This window comes from Balaenoptera borealis (assembly GCF_965194805.1).
Source record: "Balaenoptera borealis genome assembly, chromosome: 2".
Classification (NCBI taxonomy): domain Eukaryota; kingdom Metazoa; phylum Chordata; class Mammalia; order Artiodactyla; family Balaenopteridae; genus Balaenoptera; species Balaenoptera borealis.
The window spans coordinates 111,176,969-111,194,826 of NC_138867.1; the positions used below are offsets into that span (position 1 = coordinate 111,176,969).

Sequence of the window (17,858 nt, forward strand, 5' to 3'; positions counted from 1 at the left end):
TGTCTTTCCATATTTTGGTGTAGCAGTTTACTATGTGACCTTACTTACTTCTTTGACAGATCTATAAAGAGTTGCTTATTTTTAAGTTTGTTCAGGTTTCTACTTGTTGTTAGGACAGAGTAGTGACTTCTAAGTTCCTTTCATGTTGGACCAGAAACTGGAAGTCCTCCAATTTTTCAAAATTCTTTATAACACTGGACCTCCAAGCCGCACTCAGCATAGTTGGCCACTCTCCCTTTTAGGAGCAAAAGCTCTCCTCCTTAACCTTCTATGATACCATATGCTGTTTATTTTCCCTGTTCTCTCTGCCCACTTTTCCTTTTCCATGTGACTGTAGAGTTTTTCAAGAATTGATCCTGGACCCCCTTTTCTTCCTTACTCTCTAGATACTCTTTCCCAGGTGATTTCACCCATTACCATGAATTTTAAAATACCTATAATATTGTATACTCCTGTTCTGTTCTCCTGACCTGGAAACTTACAGCCAATGACCCTTCCAACATTTTCATCTTTATGTGCCTTCAGATCTCCTGCCTTTCCTATCACATTATATAGCACCTTTATCCATCAAAGCTGCTTAAGACACAAACCTAGAAGCTTTTATTGACACCTCTCACTCTTTCATCCTCTATGGCCAATCCATAAACTCTATAGGCAAAATTATCTTCAATCCACGCATATTTTTCCATCTCTCCTACAAAACATCCTAGTTAAAGCCACCACAGTCTCCCAACAAAAATCTTTGCAACTGTCTATTAATGAATCTTCCTGCTGACACTCTTGCCTTTTTTCAATTTGCTCCCCAAAGTATATAGTGACCATACGGTATAGTGGAAAAAGTACAGGTTTTAGATTGAGAAAGACTTGTCACAAGCTCCTCAAGCATATTGGTTAATATCTAAACCTCATTTTTCTCAGCTATAAAATAGCTAAAAAATAAAACAAATGAAAAACTTACCTGATAGGAATGCTATAAAAAACATATAATTAATGAAAAGCGCTTAGAATAATACTTTACACTGAGTAGCCACTCAGATAGTAGCTCCTGTTATATACAAAATCAAGTCTGAATTCCTCCCCAAAGACCTCTAGATTCCAGGCCTAATGTACTGATTTACAGTTCCTTAGCATAGAACACTGTTCTGGCTACAAAGCAAATGTGATATTTTCACTTTAAATTAATTATTAATAGACATCCAATTTAAGGAAATTGGAAAAATTTTTAAGTTTTAATCCTCTTTCATTAACTTTATATAGAGTATATATTCATGCAACAATAATGCAATCTAATTGCTAAGCTCCATAAATGTTTTCCATTATTGGCTTAAACAGCTGAAAAATAATTCCTATAAAAGTGTTGTTTAAAAGAAAATAGCATGTCCCACATTAATGAAATTTATGGTTTATAAGGTTATTCTGCTTCAATACTTGCTTTTTTCTTTGTTTTTTGAGGGGTTGAAGGGTAATTCTTCTCAGCAAGTAAAACTCCACAAGATGCATTATCTATAATAAAAATATACTTTAGTATTTTAATTATTTAACCTGTCATTAACTCTAAGTACAGAAAAGAGAACTCGAATTTGAGGAAAAAATGGATTTTAATGACTATGATTTTGTAATAGCTTTAGAAGAAAAACTTAATGTATGTTGAACAACCTGACTTGCTACAGATAGGAGAAAGAATTCTTAAAAATACCTTTATCTCAAGAGCTCCAGGTTTCACAGGAGTAAATAAACTGTATATAAAATATTTACTTTTCAATTAGTAGAGAAAGTTGCATGTGATTAGAATTCTTCATTAATTATCCTTCCATTTCTACTATCCTGTATTTTCAGTCTATCCCTTTCTACTCCAACTTTTCTAACAGCATTTAAAACATACTCAGGCCTCTTTCATCTTACCAAAAACTTTATTTGTACCCCAAACCCTTTCCTGCTACATAGATCCCAATAGCCTTCCAAATCACCTCCCCTTGCAGTCCACTATCCACACTGTATACCTAAAATACAAATCTAATATCATCTGCTTAACACTCTTTAAAGGCTTTCCACTGCCCTCAAGTTAAAACTTAAGCTCCTTAAATTGGCATACAAAATCCTATTTTTATAATCCCTGTATCGCTTACATATTTCCAGCCTCATTGCTGAGATTAAACATAGGATGCCCACTTAAATGTGAATTTCAGATGAATTACAAATTCTTTTTAGTTTAAGTATTTTCTGTGTAATAGTACAGCCTAGGCAATGTTTATGACATAATTATATTAAAAAATTATTTGCTGCTTTTCTGAATTCTAATTTCACTGGGCATTGTGTATCTTTATTTGCTAAATCTGGCAAACTTTGAGGCTAATCATTCCTCTCATCTTCATCTCCCAGTGTAGAGAGAAGCTGTAGGTTTGAGAGTTCTGTAAAAGATAAAATTAGTACTAAGATTTGGTAATAGATTAGAGACAGAAATGACAAACAGGAAGGTGTTGAGGATGATCCCATGCTTTGGTTTATTAAGCTACATTTGTTGAGATGGAGGACACTGGAGGAGGAAGACTAGGTTAGGTCTTGGTTGTAACAATTCTCAGTCATCAACCCTTCTTTTATTTGATCTCTTGGAAACTTTTGTTATAGCTGTTTCTAAATGTTGAAGTGTTCCATTTACATTCTTTTTATATGTCTCTTTTCTATTTCTTTTCCCTTCCTAAGTGACTCACCTACTCTAACAGCTTCAAAACATCAATACCTGACTCTAAATATTTATCTGCAGCCCCAGTCTCTGCCCTGAACTCTGGACTCTTGTGTCACAAACTGCTTTCACGACATCTCCAGCTGAAGGTTAAAAAGCCTCTTAATGTTTTAATATTTTCTTAAGGTACTCCATATGTACAGTAATGGGAAAAAATCTTATATTTACATGTATTCGTCCATATAATTATCACCCAGATCAAGACATAAAATATTTCCAACACCCCAGAAATTTCCTATATGTTTTTTCCCAGTCAGCACCCCCTTTTTAAAGATTACCACTATTCTGACTTCTGTCAGCCAGAATAAGTCTTGTCTGTTCTTGAACTTCATATATATGTATAAAATAAATGAGTATATACCTGTTTGTGTTTGCATTCTTTCATGTAACATTATGTACATGAGCTGACAGATCAAATTTAATATGCGCAAACCAAAGACTCTTAATTATTTTCCTAACTTGCTCTGACCTACAATGTTCCTATCTCAAGAAATGATACCACCATTCATCTAGTTGCTCAAACCAATAATTTAAGAGTCATTCTTGACTTTTCTCTTACCCAACAACCAGCCTAATCAGAAAATCCTGGCCCATCCGCCTTTAAAATATATTCCAAATCAGACCACTGTTATCAATTTGGTCTCAAACACCATTATCTGACCATTGCAATAGTTTATTTGACAAGGTTTTCTTGCTTCCACTCTTACCCCTTAGTCTATTATCCACATAGTAGCCAGAGTGATAATTCTAAAATATGTACCTGATCATGTCATTCCTCTGCTCTAAGATGCACTTATCAACACATTTAGAAAAAAATCCCTACTCTTTGAGATGGCATATGAGACTACATTATACCACTTGTTTACCAACTACAATTTCAACCATGCATTTTTATTTCCTCATCTTGCTCCAGTCACACTAACCTCTTTTCTCTTCTTCCAACATGCTAAATATTCCCATCTCATGGCCTTTTCACTTGTGATTCCCTTATGCTTGGCATGCTCTGCCATCAGATTTTCACATGGCCCACTCTCTCACTTCATTCAAGCTCTGTCCGGATGTGAACTCCTCAGAGAGGCCTATCCTGATTAGCCTGTCTAAAACAGCATTCCTAGTCACACACTCTGTTTTTACCCTTCTTTATTTTCCCTCATTACTCTTACTTTTGCACTGTGATATATGTATTTGTTTATCTGTTTTTATCTGTTTATTTTCTTTCTTTCTCCACTATAACATAAACTCTGTTAGGGCAAGAAATTTGTCATGTTCCCCAGCAACTAAAACAGTTTGTGTTACACTGTAGGTGCTTAATAAATATTCGCTGAATGAGTGGAATTAACGAATGATGAGATAAGGTGTCTCTGAAACATCCAAGCGGAGATGTCCAGAATGCAGCTACATATAAGGGTTTTACCTCAGAGGAGAGTCTAGAATGGAAAATCTGGAAGCCCTGCCTTTTATAGGACACTTATACATATCAGGGGGTAGACTGAACAGAGATTAAAATCTAGGAATCAGCCTTTAAGAACTTCCACATTTAATAGCTAATAGCGGTAGATAAGATTGCAAAGAAGACTGAACAGGAGATGTCTGAAAAGTAATTTCTTGTTTGTTTGTTTTTATTACTAGGCTATGAACCCTTGAGGGCAGGAATATAGCCATTTCTTGGTTTCCTAACACTTAGTAAAGAGCCTGACAAACAACTGGAACAAACTTGGATTTGCTGAATTAAGGAATGTGTAAAAACTAACGCTAGAGCAAGATGTAATTTATTTAATTTGAAATTTTAAGTCAATCAACCACATAAAAGTAAGAATACACAAGCATACATAATTACAGAATCAATATTCTGCCTTACTACAAGGCTTTATAAATAATATTTTCCACAGCCAAAATCTGGCAAGAACTAGATAAAATCATGATTGTTTTTGATACCCTTACCAACTTTCCCTTTCATATCTTTCTTCCCTTGTACACAAGTTCCTTAATTGTGATCTATAAAGCAAATCTTCCTTCTAATGCTCACCCTCCAAGGTAGTAGGTGCCACTCTTTCCAAGGATGTGTCCTTTTACCAGTTTAGTTTTTACCACTAGATTCATTTCCCTTACAACAGAAACCATCTTAAGCATTTTTATACCCACACTTCCTAACATAATACCTGGCATTTTCTAAATGCTCATTAAGACAACTGCTTAAAGTGAAGACAACACCAAAAAACTCCTTTTTTCAGTTCATACAAACATTTATATCCATCAGGAGCAAAGCAAGCAATTCTTTAAATTAATCCCCAAACAGATGCTATAAAACTTGTTGCAGGAAATAAAGAAAATAGAAATCTGAAATACAATAGATGTTAATAAGGTTGTAAAGGTCTTGCTAAGTTTATTCTAATAGTAAACTAAATAACAGAGGGCCCAAAATGCAAGGCACTTTGTTGATTCTTTTATTTTTCAACCATCACACATAACTCCAGTGCATCTGTTTACTGATTATCTTCCTCTCCTACGACTGAAATTTACAAGGTTAGGGAAAATACATCACTCCCTATCGGTATATATAGTAATGCCTAGTACAGAATACATACTCAGTAAATATTTATTCAATGAATTAATGATGGGTGCTGTGGGAATAGTTAAGACCTAACCTCACATATCTTCATTTCTTAAATACAACCACACTAAAAAGCACTCAATTTCTTGGGCTACCAGTTTTCTTAACATACACTGCAGCACTGTGACAAAAATAAACAGAGGGAGTCAGGGTCAAGATGGTGTACTAGGAGGAAACAAAATTCGCAGCTCCTCACAACTAGGGTACCTAGCAGGCACCGGTGGGGGACCACGGACACCTAAGGGGATGGAGGAATCCCCAGCGACTCATCATCTCTCCTTCTGGCTTGTTCCCCCACCCCACCCCACCCTTTTTTTTTTCTTTTTTCTGTTGTGGTTTTATTTTACCTTGTTGCAGATGTTTCAATTATAGTTTTATTTTTCCTAATATATTTTTCATCTTTCTAATTTTATTTTGTTTTTTTATTCTTTGATATTGTACTGCTCCTTTTTTTCTCTTTTTCTTCTTCTTATTTTTTTTTTTACCATGCCACGAAGCTTGTGGGATCTTGGTTCCCAAGCTGGAGGTCAGGCCCGAGCTCCTGTGGTGGGAGTTCCAAGTAGAAACCACTGGACTAACAGAGAAACCTCAAATCCCAGGGAATATCAATCAGAGTGAGGCCTCCCGGAGATCCTCATCTCAGCACCAAGACCCAGCTCTATCCAACTGCCTGCAAACTCCAGGTCTGGACGTCTCAGGCCAAACAACAAGTAAGACAGGAATACAGCACCACACATCAAAAAAAAAAAAAAAAAATGAAGCAACAAAAAAATATGTTACAGACAAAGGAGCAAGGTAAAAACCTACAAGGCCAAATAAATGAAGGCGAAATAGGCAACCTACCAGAAAAAGAATTCAGAGTAATGATAGTAAAGATGACCCAAAATCTCGGACACAGAATGGAGAAAATACAAGAAACATTTAACAAGGATCTAGAAGAACTAAAGAGCAAACAAACAGTGATAAAGAACACAATTACTGAAATTAAAAATACTCTAGAAGGAATCAATAACAGAATAACTGAGGGAGAAGAACAGATAAGTTAGCTGGAAGATAATATGGTGGAAATAACTGCCAGGGAGCAGAATAAAGAAAAAAGAATGAAAAGAATTGAGGACAGTCTCAGAGACCTCTGGGACAACATTAAACACATCAACATTCGAATTATAGGGGTCCCAAAGAAGAAGAGAAAAAAAGGGGCCTGAGAAAATATTTGAAGAGATTATAGTCGAAAACTTCCCTAACACGAGAAAGGAAAGAGCCACCCAAGTCCAGGAAGCACAGAGAGTCCCATAAAGGATAAACCCAAGGAGAAACAGGCCGAGACACATAGTAATGAAATTGGGAAAAATTAAAGACAAAGAAAAATTATTAAAAGCAGCAAGGGAAAAACGACAAATAACACACAAGGGAACTCCCATAGGGTTAACAGCTGATTTCCCAGCAGAAACTCTACAAGCCAGAAGGGAGTAGCATGATATACTTAAAGTGGTGAAAGGGAAGAACCTACAACCAAGATTACTCTACCCAGCAAGGATCTCATTCAGATTCGATGGAGAAATCAAAAGCTTCACAGACAAGCAAAAGCTAAGAGAATTCAGCACCACCAAACCAGCTCTACAACAACTGCTAAAGGAACTTATCTAAGTGGGAAACACAAGAGAAGAAAAGGACCTGCAAAAACAAACCCAAAACAATTAACAAAATGGTAGTAGAACATACATATGAATAATTACCTTAAACGTGAATGGATTAAATGCTCCAACCAAAAGACACAGGCTCACTGAATGGATACAAAAACAAGACCCATATATATGCTGTCTACAAGAGACCCACTTCAGACCTAGGGACACATACAGACTGAAAGTGAGGGGATGGAAAAAGATATTCCATGCAAATGGAAATCAAAAGAAAGCTGGAGTAGCAATACTCATATCACATAAAATAGACTTTAAAATAAAGAATGTTACAAGAGACAAGGAAGGACACTACATAATGATCAAGGGATCAATCCAAGAAGAAGAGATAACAATTATAAATATATATGCACCCAACATAGGAGCACTTCAATACATAAGGCAACTGCTAACAGCTATAAAAGAGGAAATCGACAGTAACACAGTAATAGTGGGAGACTTTAACACCTCACTTACACCAATGGACAGATCATCCAGAATGAAAATAAATAAGGAAACAGAAGCTTTAAATGACACAATAGACCAGATAGATTTAATTGATATTTATAGGACATTCCATCCCAAAACAGCAGATTACACTTTCTTCTCAAGTGCGCACGGAACATTCTCCAGGATAGATCACATCTTGGGTCACAAATCAAGCCTCAGTAAATTTCAGAAAATTGAAATCATATCAGGCATCTTTTCTGATCACAACGCTATGAGATTAGAAATGAATTACAGGGAAAAAAACGTAAAAACCACAAACACATGGAGACTAAACAATACGTTACTAAATAACTAAGAGATCACTGAAGAAATCAAAGAGGAAATCAAAAAATACCTAGAGACAGATGACAATGAAAACACGACGATCCAAAACCTGCGGGATGCAGCAAAAGCAGTTCTAAGAGGGAAGTTTATATCTATACGAGCCTACATCAGGAAACAAGAAAAATCTCAAATAATCTAACGTTACACCTAAAGGAACTAGAGAAAGAAGAAAAAACAAAACCCAAAGTTAGCAGAAAGAAAGAAACCATAAAGATCAGAGCAGAAGTAAATGAAATAGAAACAAAGAAAACAATAGCAAAGATCAATAAAACTAAAAGCTGGTTCTTTGAGAAGATAAACAATATTGATAAACCATTAGCCAGACTCATCAAGAAAAAGAGAGAGAGGACTCAAATCAATAAAATTAGAAATGAAAAAGGAGAAGTTAACAACAGACACCACAGAAATACAAAGCATCCTAAGAGACTACTACAAGCAACTCTATGCCAATAAAATGGACAACCTCGAAGAAATGGACAAATTCTTAGAAAGGTATAACCTTCCAAGACTGAACCAGGAAGAAGCAGAAAATATGAACAGACCAATCACAAGTAATGAAATTGAAACTGTGATTAAAAATCTTCCAACAAACAAAAGTCCAGGACCAGATGGCTTCACAGGTGAATTCTATCAAACATTTAGAGAAGAGCTAACACCCATCCTTCTCAAACTCTTCCAAAAAATTGCAGAGGAAGGAACACTCCCAAACTCATTCTATGAGGTCACCATCACCCTGATACCAAAACCAGACAAAGGTGCTACAAAAAAAGAAAATTACAGACCAACATCACTGATGAATATAGATGCAAAAATCCTCAACAAAATACTAGCAAATAGAATCCAACAACACATTAAAAGGATCATACACCATGATCAAGTGGGATTTATCCCAGGGATGCAAGGATTCTTCAATATACACAAATCAATCAATGTGATACACCATATTAACAAATTGAAGAATAAAAACCATATGATCATCTCAATAGATGCAGAAAAAGCTGTTGACAAAATTCAACACCCATTTATGATAAAAACTCTCCAGAAAGTGGGCATAGAGGGAACCTGCCTCAACATAATAAAGGCCATATATGACAAACCCACAGCAAACATCATTCTCAATGGTGAAAAACTGAAAGCATCTCCTCTGAGATCAGGAACGAGACAAGGATGTCCACTCTCACCACTATTATTCAACATTGTTTTGGAATTCCTAGCCACGGCAATCAGAGAAGAAAAAGAAATAAAAGGAATACAAATTGGAAAAGAAGAAGTAAAACTGTCACTGTTTGCAGATGACATGATACTATACATAGAGAATCCTAAAAATGCCACCAGAAAACTGCTAGAGCTAATCAATGAATTTGGTAAAGTTGCAGGACACAAGATTAATGCACAGAAATCTCTTGCATTCCTATACACTAATGATGAAAAATCTGAAAGAGAAATTATGGTAACACTCCCATTTACCACTGCAACAAAAAGAATAAAATAACTAGGAATAAACCTACCTAGGGAGACAAAAGACCTGTATGCAGAAAACTTTAGGACACTGATGAAAGAAATTAAAGATGATACCAACAGATGGAGAGATATACCATGTTCTTGGATTGGAAGAATCAATATTGTGAAAATGACTATACTACCCAAAGCAATCTACAGTTTCAATGCAACCCCTATCAAATTACCAATGGCATTTCTTACGGAACTAGAACAAATAATCTTAAAATTTGTATGGAGACAAAAAAACCCCGAATAGCCAAAGCAGTCTTGAGGGAAAAAATGGAGCTGGAGGAATCAGACTCCCTGACTTCAGACTATACTACAAAGCTACAGTAATCAAGACAATATGGTACTGGCACAAAAACAGAAACATAGATCAGTGGAACAAGATAGAAACCCAGAGATAAACCCACACACCTATGGTCAACTAATCTATGACAAAGGAGTACAATGGATAAAAGACAGTCTCTTCAATAAGTGGTGCTGGGAAAACCGGACAACTACATGTAAAAGAATGAATTTAGAACACTCCCTAACACCATACACAAAAATAAACTCAAAATGGATTAGAGATCTCAATGTAAGACTGGACACTATAGAACTCTTAGTGGAAAACATAGGAAGACCACTCTTTGACATAAATCACAGCAAGACCTTTTTTGATCCACTTCCTAGAGTAATGGAAATAAAAACAAAAATAAACAAATGGGACCTAATGAGACTTCAAAGCTTTTGCACAGCAAAGGAAACCATGAACAAGACGAAAAGACAACCCTCAGAATGGGAGAAAATATTTGCAAATGAATCAACAGACAAAGGATTAATCTCCAAAATATATAAACAGCTCATGCAGCTCAATATCAAAGAAACAAACAACCCAATCCAAAAATGGGCAGAAGACCTAAACAGACATTTCTCCAAAGAAGACATACAGATGGCCAAGAAGCACATGAAAAGCTGCTCAACATCACTAATTATTAGAGAAATGCAAATCAAAACTACAATGAGGTATCACCTCACACCAGTTAGAATGGGCATCATCAGAAAATCTACAAACAACAAATGTTGGAGAGGGTGTGGAGAAAAGGGAACCCTCTTGCACTGTTGGTGGAAATGTAAAAATTGATACAGCCACTATGGAGAACAGTATGGAGGTTCCTTAAAAAACTAAAAACAGAATTACCATATGTTCCAGCAATCCCACTACTGGGCATATACCCAGAGAAAACCATAATTCAAAGACACATGCACCCCAGTGTTCATTGCAGCACTATTTACAATAGCCAGGTCATGGAAGTAACCTAAATGCCCATCGACAGATGAATGGATCAAGAAGATGTGGTACATATATACAATGGAATATTACTTAGCCATAAAAAGGAACGAAACTGAGTCATTTGTTGAGACGTGGATGGATCTAAAGACTGTCATACAGAGTGAAGTAAGTCAGAAAGAGAAAAACAAATATTGTATATTAACGCATGTATGTGGAACCTAGAAAAATGGTACAGATGAGCCGGTTTGCATGGCAGAAGTTGAGACACGATGTAGAGAACAAACGTATGGACACCAAGTGGGGAGAACCGCGGGGGGTGTGGGGATTGTGGTGTGCTGAACTGGGTGATTGGAATTGACATGTATACACTGATGTGTATAAAATTGATGACTAATAAGAACCTGCTGTATAAAAAAACAACAACAACAACAAAAAATAACTAAAAAAAAAAAAAAGGTCAATGTACTGAATGCTCCTATCAAAAGACACAGAGTGGCAGATTGGATAAAAAACAAGAACCTACAATATGCTGCCTAAAAGAGTCTCGGTTCGGGGCAAAAGAAACACACAGACAGAAAGTGAGGGGATGGAAAAAGATATTTCATGCAAACACAAATGACTAGAAAGTGGGGGTAGCAATACTCAGACAAAAAAGACTTTAAAACAAAAGACATAAGGAAAGACAAAGGAGGGAATTATATAATGATAAAGGGATCCATACAAGAAGAAGATATTACACTCATTTACATATATGTATCCAATATAGGGGAACCTAAACATATAAAGCAAATACTAACTGACATAAAGGGAGAAATGGATAATAATACAGTAATAGTAGGAGACTTTAACACCCCCGTAACATCAATGGAGAGATCACCCAGACAGAATATCAAAAAGTCAACAGAGGTCCTAAATGACACAATAGACCAATTGAACTTAATTGATATCTATAGGACACCACATCCAAAAAAACCCAAAATATACATTCTTCCCAAGTGTGCATGGAATGGTCTCCAGAATAGACCACATAATAGGTCACAAAACAAGCCCCAACAAATTTAAGAGGACAGAAATTATTTCAAGCATCTTTTCTGACCACAATGGTATGAAACTAGAAATCAACCACAGAAGGAAAAACAGGAAAAGAACAAAAATACATGGAGACTAAACAACATGCTACGAAAAAAACCAATGGGTCAATGTTGAAATCAAAGAAGAAATCAGAAAATACCTTGAAACAAAGAAAATGAAAACACAACCATACAAAATCTATGGGACACAGCAAAAGCAATTCTAAGGATGTTCACAGCAATACAGGCCTTCCTCAAGAAACAGGAAAAATCTCAAACAACCTAACCTACTACTTAAAAGAATTAGAAAAAGAAGAACAAATAAAACCCAAAGTCAGGAGAAGAAAGGAAATTATAAGGATCAGAGAGGAAATAAATAAGACATCAAAAAAATAGAAAAGATCAGTAAAACCAAAAGCTTTTTTTTTTGAAAACATAAACAAAATCAACAAACCTCTAGCCAGTCTTACCAAGAAGAAAAGAGAGAGGATCCAAATAAACAAGAAAAGAAATGAAAGAGGAGAAATAACAACTGATGTCATAGAATTTTTTTTAAAAAAGCATACTATGAACAGATATAAGCCAACATACTGCACAACCAAGAAGAAATGGACAAGTTTCTAGAAACAAACAGCCTGCTAAAACTGAGTTAAGGAGAAACAGATCATTTGAACAGATCAATCACTAGAAATGAACTAGAATCTGTAATTTAAAAAATTCCTTGCAAACAAAAGTTCAGGACTGGACGGCTTCCCTGGGGAATTCTACCAAACATACAAATAACTAATACCAGTCCTTCTCAAACTATTCCGAAAAATTGAAGAGGAGGGAATACTCCCAAATTCATTCTATGAGACCACCATCACCCTGATAAAAAAAAAAAAAAACAGATAAAGATATTACAAAAAAAAGAAAATCACGGGCCAATATCGTTGATGAATATAGATGCAGAAATCCTCAATAAAATATGAGCAAGCCAAAACCAACAGTACAAAAAAAGGATCATATACTATGATTAAGCTGGATTCAATCCAGGGTCGCAAGGATGGTTTGACATATGCATATCAATCAATGTGATACATCACGTTAACAAAAGGAAAGACAAAAACCATGTGATCATCTCAATAGATGCAGAAAAAGCATTTGATAAAATTCAACATCCATTCATGATAAAAACCTTCACCAAAGTGGGTATACAGGGAACGTTTCTCAACATAATAAAAGCCAGTTGTGACAAGCCCACAGACAACCTAATACTCAACGGTGCAAAGCTGAAAGCCTTCCCACTAAATTCAGGAATAAGACAAGGATGCCCACTCTTGGCACTTCTACTCAATATAGCACTGGAAGTCTGAGTCACATCCATCAGACAAGAAAAAGAAATAAAAGGTATCCAAATGGAAAAGGGAACCCTCCTACACTGTTGGTGGGAACGTAAGTTGGTGCAGCCATTATGGAAAACAGTATGGCTGCTCCTCAGAAAACTAAAAACAGAATTACCATATGATCTACCAATCCCACTCCTGGGCATATACTTGGACAAAACCATAATTCAAAAAGATACATGTACCCCTATGTTCAGAGCAGCACTATTCCCAATAGCCAAAACATGGAAACAACCTAAATGTCCATAGACAGATGAATGCATAAAGAAAATGTGGTACATATATACAATGGAATACTACTCAGCCATAAAAAAGAACAAAATAATGCCATTTGCAGCAATGTGGATGGATCTAGAGATTATCATACTAAGCGAAGTAAGTCAGAAAGAGAAAGACAAATACCATATGATAGCACTTATATGTGGAATCTAAAATATGGCACAAATGAACCTATCTACAAAACAGAGAAAGACTCAGACTTGTGGTTGCCAAGGGGGAGGGGGGGAGGGAGAGGGATAGACTGGGAATCTGGGGTTGGTAGATGCAAACTCTTACACTTAGAATCGATAAACAACAAGGTCCTACTGTATAGGACAGGGAACTATATCCAATCTCCTGGGATAAACCATAATGGAAAAGAATGTATCAATATATATGTGTGTAACTGAGTCACTTGGTTGTACAGCAGAGATTGGCACAACACTGTAAATCAGCTGTACTTCAATAAAAAAAAATTCTTCAAAAAGATATCCAAATGGAAGGGAAGAGGTAAAATTGTCATTATTTGCAGATGACATGATACTCTATATAAGAACCCTAGAGTCTCCACACAAAAACTATCAGAACTAATAAATGAATTCAGCAAGGTAGCAGGATACAAGATTAATATACACAAATCTGTTGCATTTCTTTACACTAATAATGAAATATCTGAAAGAGAAAGTAAAAAATAATCCTGTTTAAAATCACATCAAAAAATAAAATACCTAAGAATAAACTTAAGCAAGGAGATGAAAGACCTATTTGCTGAAAACTATAAAACACTGATTAAGGAAACTGAAGGTGATTCAAAGAAATGGAAAGATATTCCATGCTTTTGGATTGGAAGAATTAATATTGTTAAAATAGCCATACGACCCAAAGAAATCTATAGATTTAATGCAATCCCTATCGAAATATCTATGACATATTTCACAGAACAAGAACGAATAATTTGAAAATTCATATGGAACCACAAAAGACCCAGACTGCCAAAGCAGTACTGAGAAAAAAGAACAAAGCAGGAGGCATAACCCTTCCAGACTTCAGACAATACTACAGTAATCCAAACAGCATGGTATTGACACAAAAACAGACATATAGATCAATGGAAGAGAACAGAGAGCCCAGAAATAAACCCACGCACCTATGGTCAATTAATCTACAATAAAGCAGGCAAGAATATATACAATGGAGAAAAGGCAGTCTCTTCAGCAAATGGTTCTGGGAAAGCTGGATAGCTACATGTAAATCAGTGAAATTAGAACACTCCTTCACACCATATACAAAAATAAACTCAAAATGGTTTAAGACCTAAATAAGACATGACACCATAAAGCTCCTAGAAGAGAACACAGGAAAAACATCCTTGGACATAAATCATAGCAGTATCTTCGAAGATCAGTCTCCCAAAGCAAAAGAAATCAAAGCAAAAATAAACAAATAGGACCTAATTAAACTTAAAAGCTTTTGTACAGCAAAGGAAACCATCAACAAAATGAAAAGACAACCTACAGAATGGAAGAAAATACTAGCAAATGATGCAACTGACAAGGGGTTAATATCCAATATAGACAAACAGGTCATGCAACTCAATATTGAAAAGCAAACAACTCAATCAAAAAATGGGCAGAAGACCTAAATAGACATTTCTGCAAAGAAGACATACAGATGGCTAACAGGCAAATGAAAAGATGCTCAACACTGCTAATTATTAGAGAAATGCAAATCAAAACCAAATGAGGTATTACCTCACACCTGTCAGAATGGCTATCATGAAAAAGTATACCAAAAAAAAATAAAAATGCTGGAGAGGCTGTGGAGAAAATGAACCCTCCTACACTGTTGGTGGGAATGTAAACTGGCACAGCCACTAGGGAAAACAGTATGGAGGGTCCTCAGAAAACTTAGAATTGAGCTACCATATGATCCTGCAATCCCACTCCTGGGTATACATCCAGAAAAGATGAAAACTCTAATTCAAAAAGATACATGCACCCCAATGTTCACAGCGCAACTATTTACAACAGTCAAGACGTGGAAACAACCCAAGTGCCCATCAATACAGGACTAGCTTAAGAAGATGTGATATGTATATCACATATATATATAATGGAATATTAGCCATAAAAAGAATGGAATATTGCCATGTGCAGCAACATGGATGGACCTAGAGAATATTATATTTAGTGAAGTAAGTCAGACAGAGAAAGACAAATATATGATATCACTTACATGTGGTATCTAAAAAATAATACAAATGAATCTATATACAAAACAGAAACAGACTCACAGACATAGAAAACAAACATGTTTACAAAAGGGTAAAGGGAAGGGGGGAGGGACAAATTAGGAGTATGGGATTAACAGATACAAACTACTATACATAAAATAGATAAGTATCGATAACAAGGATTTACTGTATAGCACAGGGAATTAATTATATTCAACATCTTGCAGTAATATAAAATGGAAAATAATCTGAAAAATACATATATATATATATATAACTGAATCACCTTGCTGTATACCTGAAACTAACACAATACTGTAAATCAACTACACCTCAATTTAAAAAAGAAAGAAAATACATAGGGCTTTGTTCATTTGTGTAAAAGAAACACAAGAAAGATAAAGCATAAACTAAAGAGACTGCTTACCTATAAGGGGTGGGTGGAAACTGGGTAGAAAGAAGAGGGGAAAGGGATCACAGAAGCAGTAGAAGAAAGAGAAAGCAATACTTTTCTGAGAATATTTTTTTGTATAGCAATCACTCTTAGAACCATAGTAATGTTTCACATACCTTCACACAGCCCCCCTCCTTGAATAAATAAACAAAATCAAACAGGAAAGGGGGATCAAAAACTGAATCCAATACTACCAAAGGAATCTAACTATATAACAAGTGAATAACAATTTCACTGAAAGGGGAGAGGAAAAGAACTAATCTACCTAACTTTGGAAAAGAGTATGTTGATTGGATGCTGTAATGCTGAAGACAAACAGAACTGTACATAAATGCTGTAGTAATCTACTTAGTAAATGTATTTCTCACAGGGATCTGGGTTAACAATTCTGAAGCTTCTTTGTGTGTATAGTAGAATAAAGGAAGGAAGAAAGGGAGGGAGGGAGGGAGGAATGGATTTTAACCCATAAAATAAAATAAATATGCATGAGTCCATACTGCTAGAAATAATTGAATAAATAAATGGCAGAAAATAGGCAGTTATTTTACAACAGAATTCCAATTAATAAATGTAACAGGAAAGAGTGAAGTAGAAAATCACCATGAGATGAACACCACAGTAAGAACTGTGGCAATCAAGTTCTTCTGATGAATGGTAATATCAGTGAATGAAAGTTTGAGGAGAAACAGGACTTATGGAGTCTCAAACTATCTTTTTCTAGGTATTTATTAACTACAGAGGGAAACTAGTAACTTTACAGTGGAGAAAACCAGCGGATACCACCTTAATCAAGTGAAGTTTAACATCACCAGTAATAAGATATATGTACTGACATTAAGAATTCCTTAATACAACATCATTTCTGTGGTGTTCTTATCAAAAATTGCATAATCTCTTTCCAATCATGAGAAAACACTAGACAAATTCAAACTGAGGGACATTCTACAAAATAACTGATCAGTAATCTTCAAAAGTATCAAGCTTATGAAAGACAAACACTGAGGATCTGTCACAGACCTCAGTAGACTAAGGGAGAAATAACAATCTAATGCAATGTAGGATCCTAGATAGGATCCTGAAACAGAAGAAAAGACGTTAGTGGAAAAACTGGTGAAACATGAATAAGGTCTGTAGTTTAGTTAACAGTTTAATACCAATGTTAATTTCCTGATTATCACCATTGTATTACAGTTGTATAAGATAATATTTCAGAAAGCTGGATGGGAGGTATATGGGAACCCTTAGTATTACTTTTGCAACTTTTCTGCAAGTCTAAAATTCAAAATAAATGTTTTTAAAAAGTAAACCCATATGTACTTAAGCTACTTACTATTAGTCAGGTATGATGTGTAGCCAAAGGTCATCCTAATCAATGAATTTAGCTTAGAAATCATTCAAAAGAAAAAATACTTTGCTTTTCCAATATAGACAAGGGTTTCCCCTTGTGACATGAGGAAAAAGAATGTGAAACTTACCTAAAATTGCAGAGAGGTTTGAAAACTGTACTGCCTTCTCTATCGGTACTGCTTTACTGGTGCCCAAAAGAGTGGAATTCTTACATAGCATGTTTTCTTCCAACATGGGACACTCCCAATCTAAAAAAGCAGGGAGAAATGGCACAAAATTTTGAACAACAGCACACAAGTGGCAGATTACCTTTTCCTCCTCAACTTAGGACCCCAGCCCATACCAAGCTATGGTAACTGAAGAAAGTTTGGGTGAGACAGAGAAAAAAGGACAAGCCTTGACGGCATCAGGATATTAAATAATCTTTGGGCTATCGCAGTGCCCTAATACTCTTATTTCCTTTTCCCCACTTTT

The 17,858-nt window shown here is 35.6% G+C and overlaps 1 protein-coding gene across 1 annotated transcript in view; it reads right to left on the minus strand.

Annotated features, from left to right (window-relative positions):
* The window catches only part of MEIKIN (meiotic kinetochore factor), a 141,977-nt gene that overhangs the window by 100,587 nt on the left and 23,532 nt on the right, over positions 1-17,858 (minus strand). The window contains exons 5-6 of the mRNA XM_082380435.1: positions 17,438-17,632; positions 1,433-1,503 (exon numbers count right to left, since the gene is read on the minus strand). Coding sequence (XP_082236561.1) covers positions 1,433-1,503; positions 17,438-17,632 — 266 coding nt within the window. The remainder of the gene's footprint in view (positions 1-1,432; positions 1,504-17,437; positions 17,633-17,858) is intronic.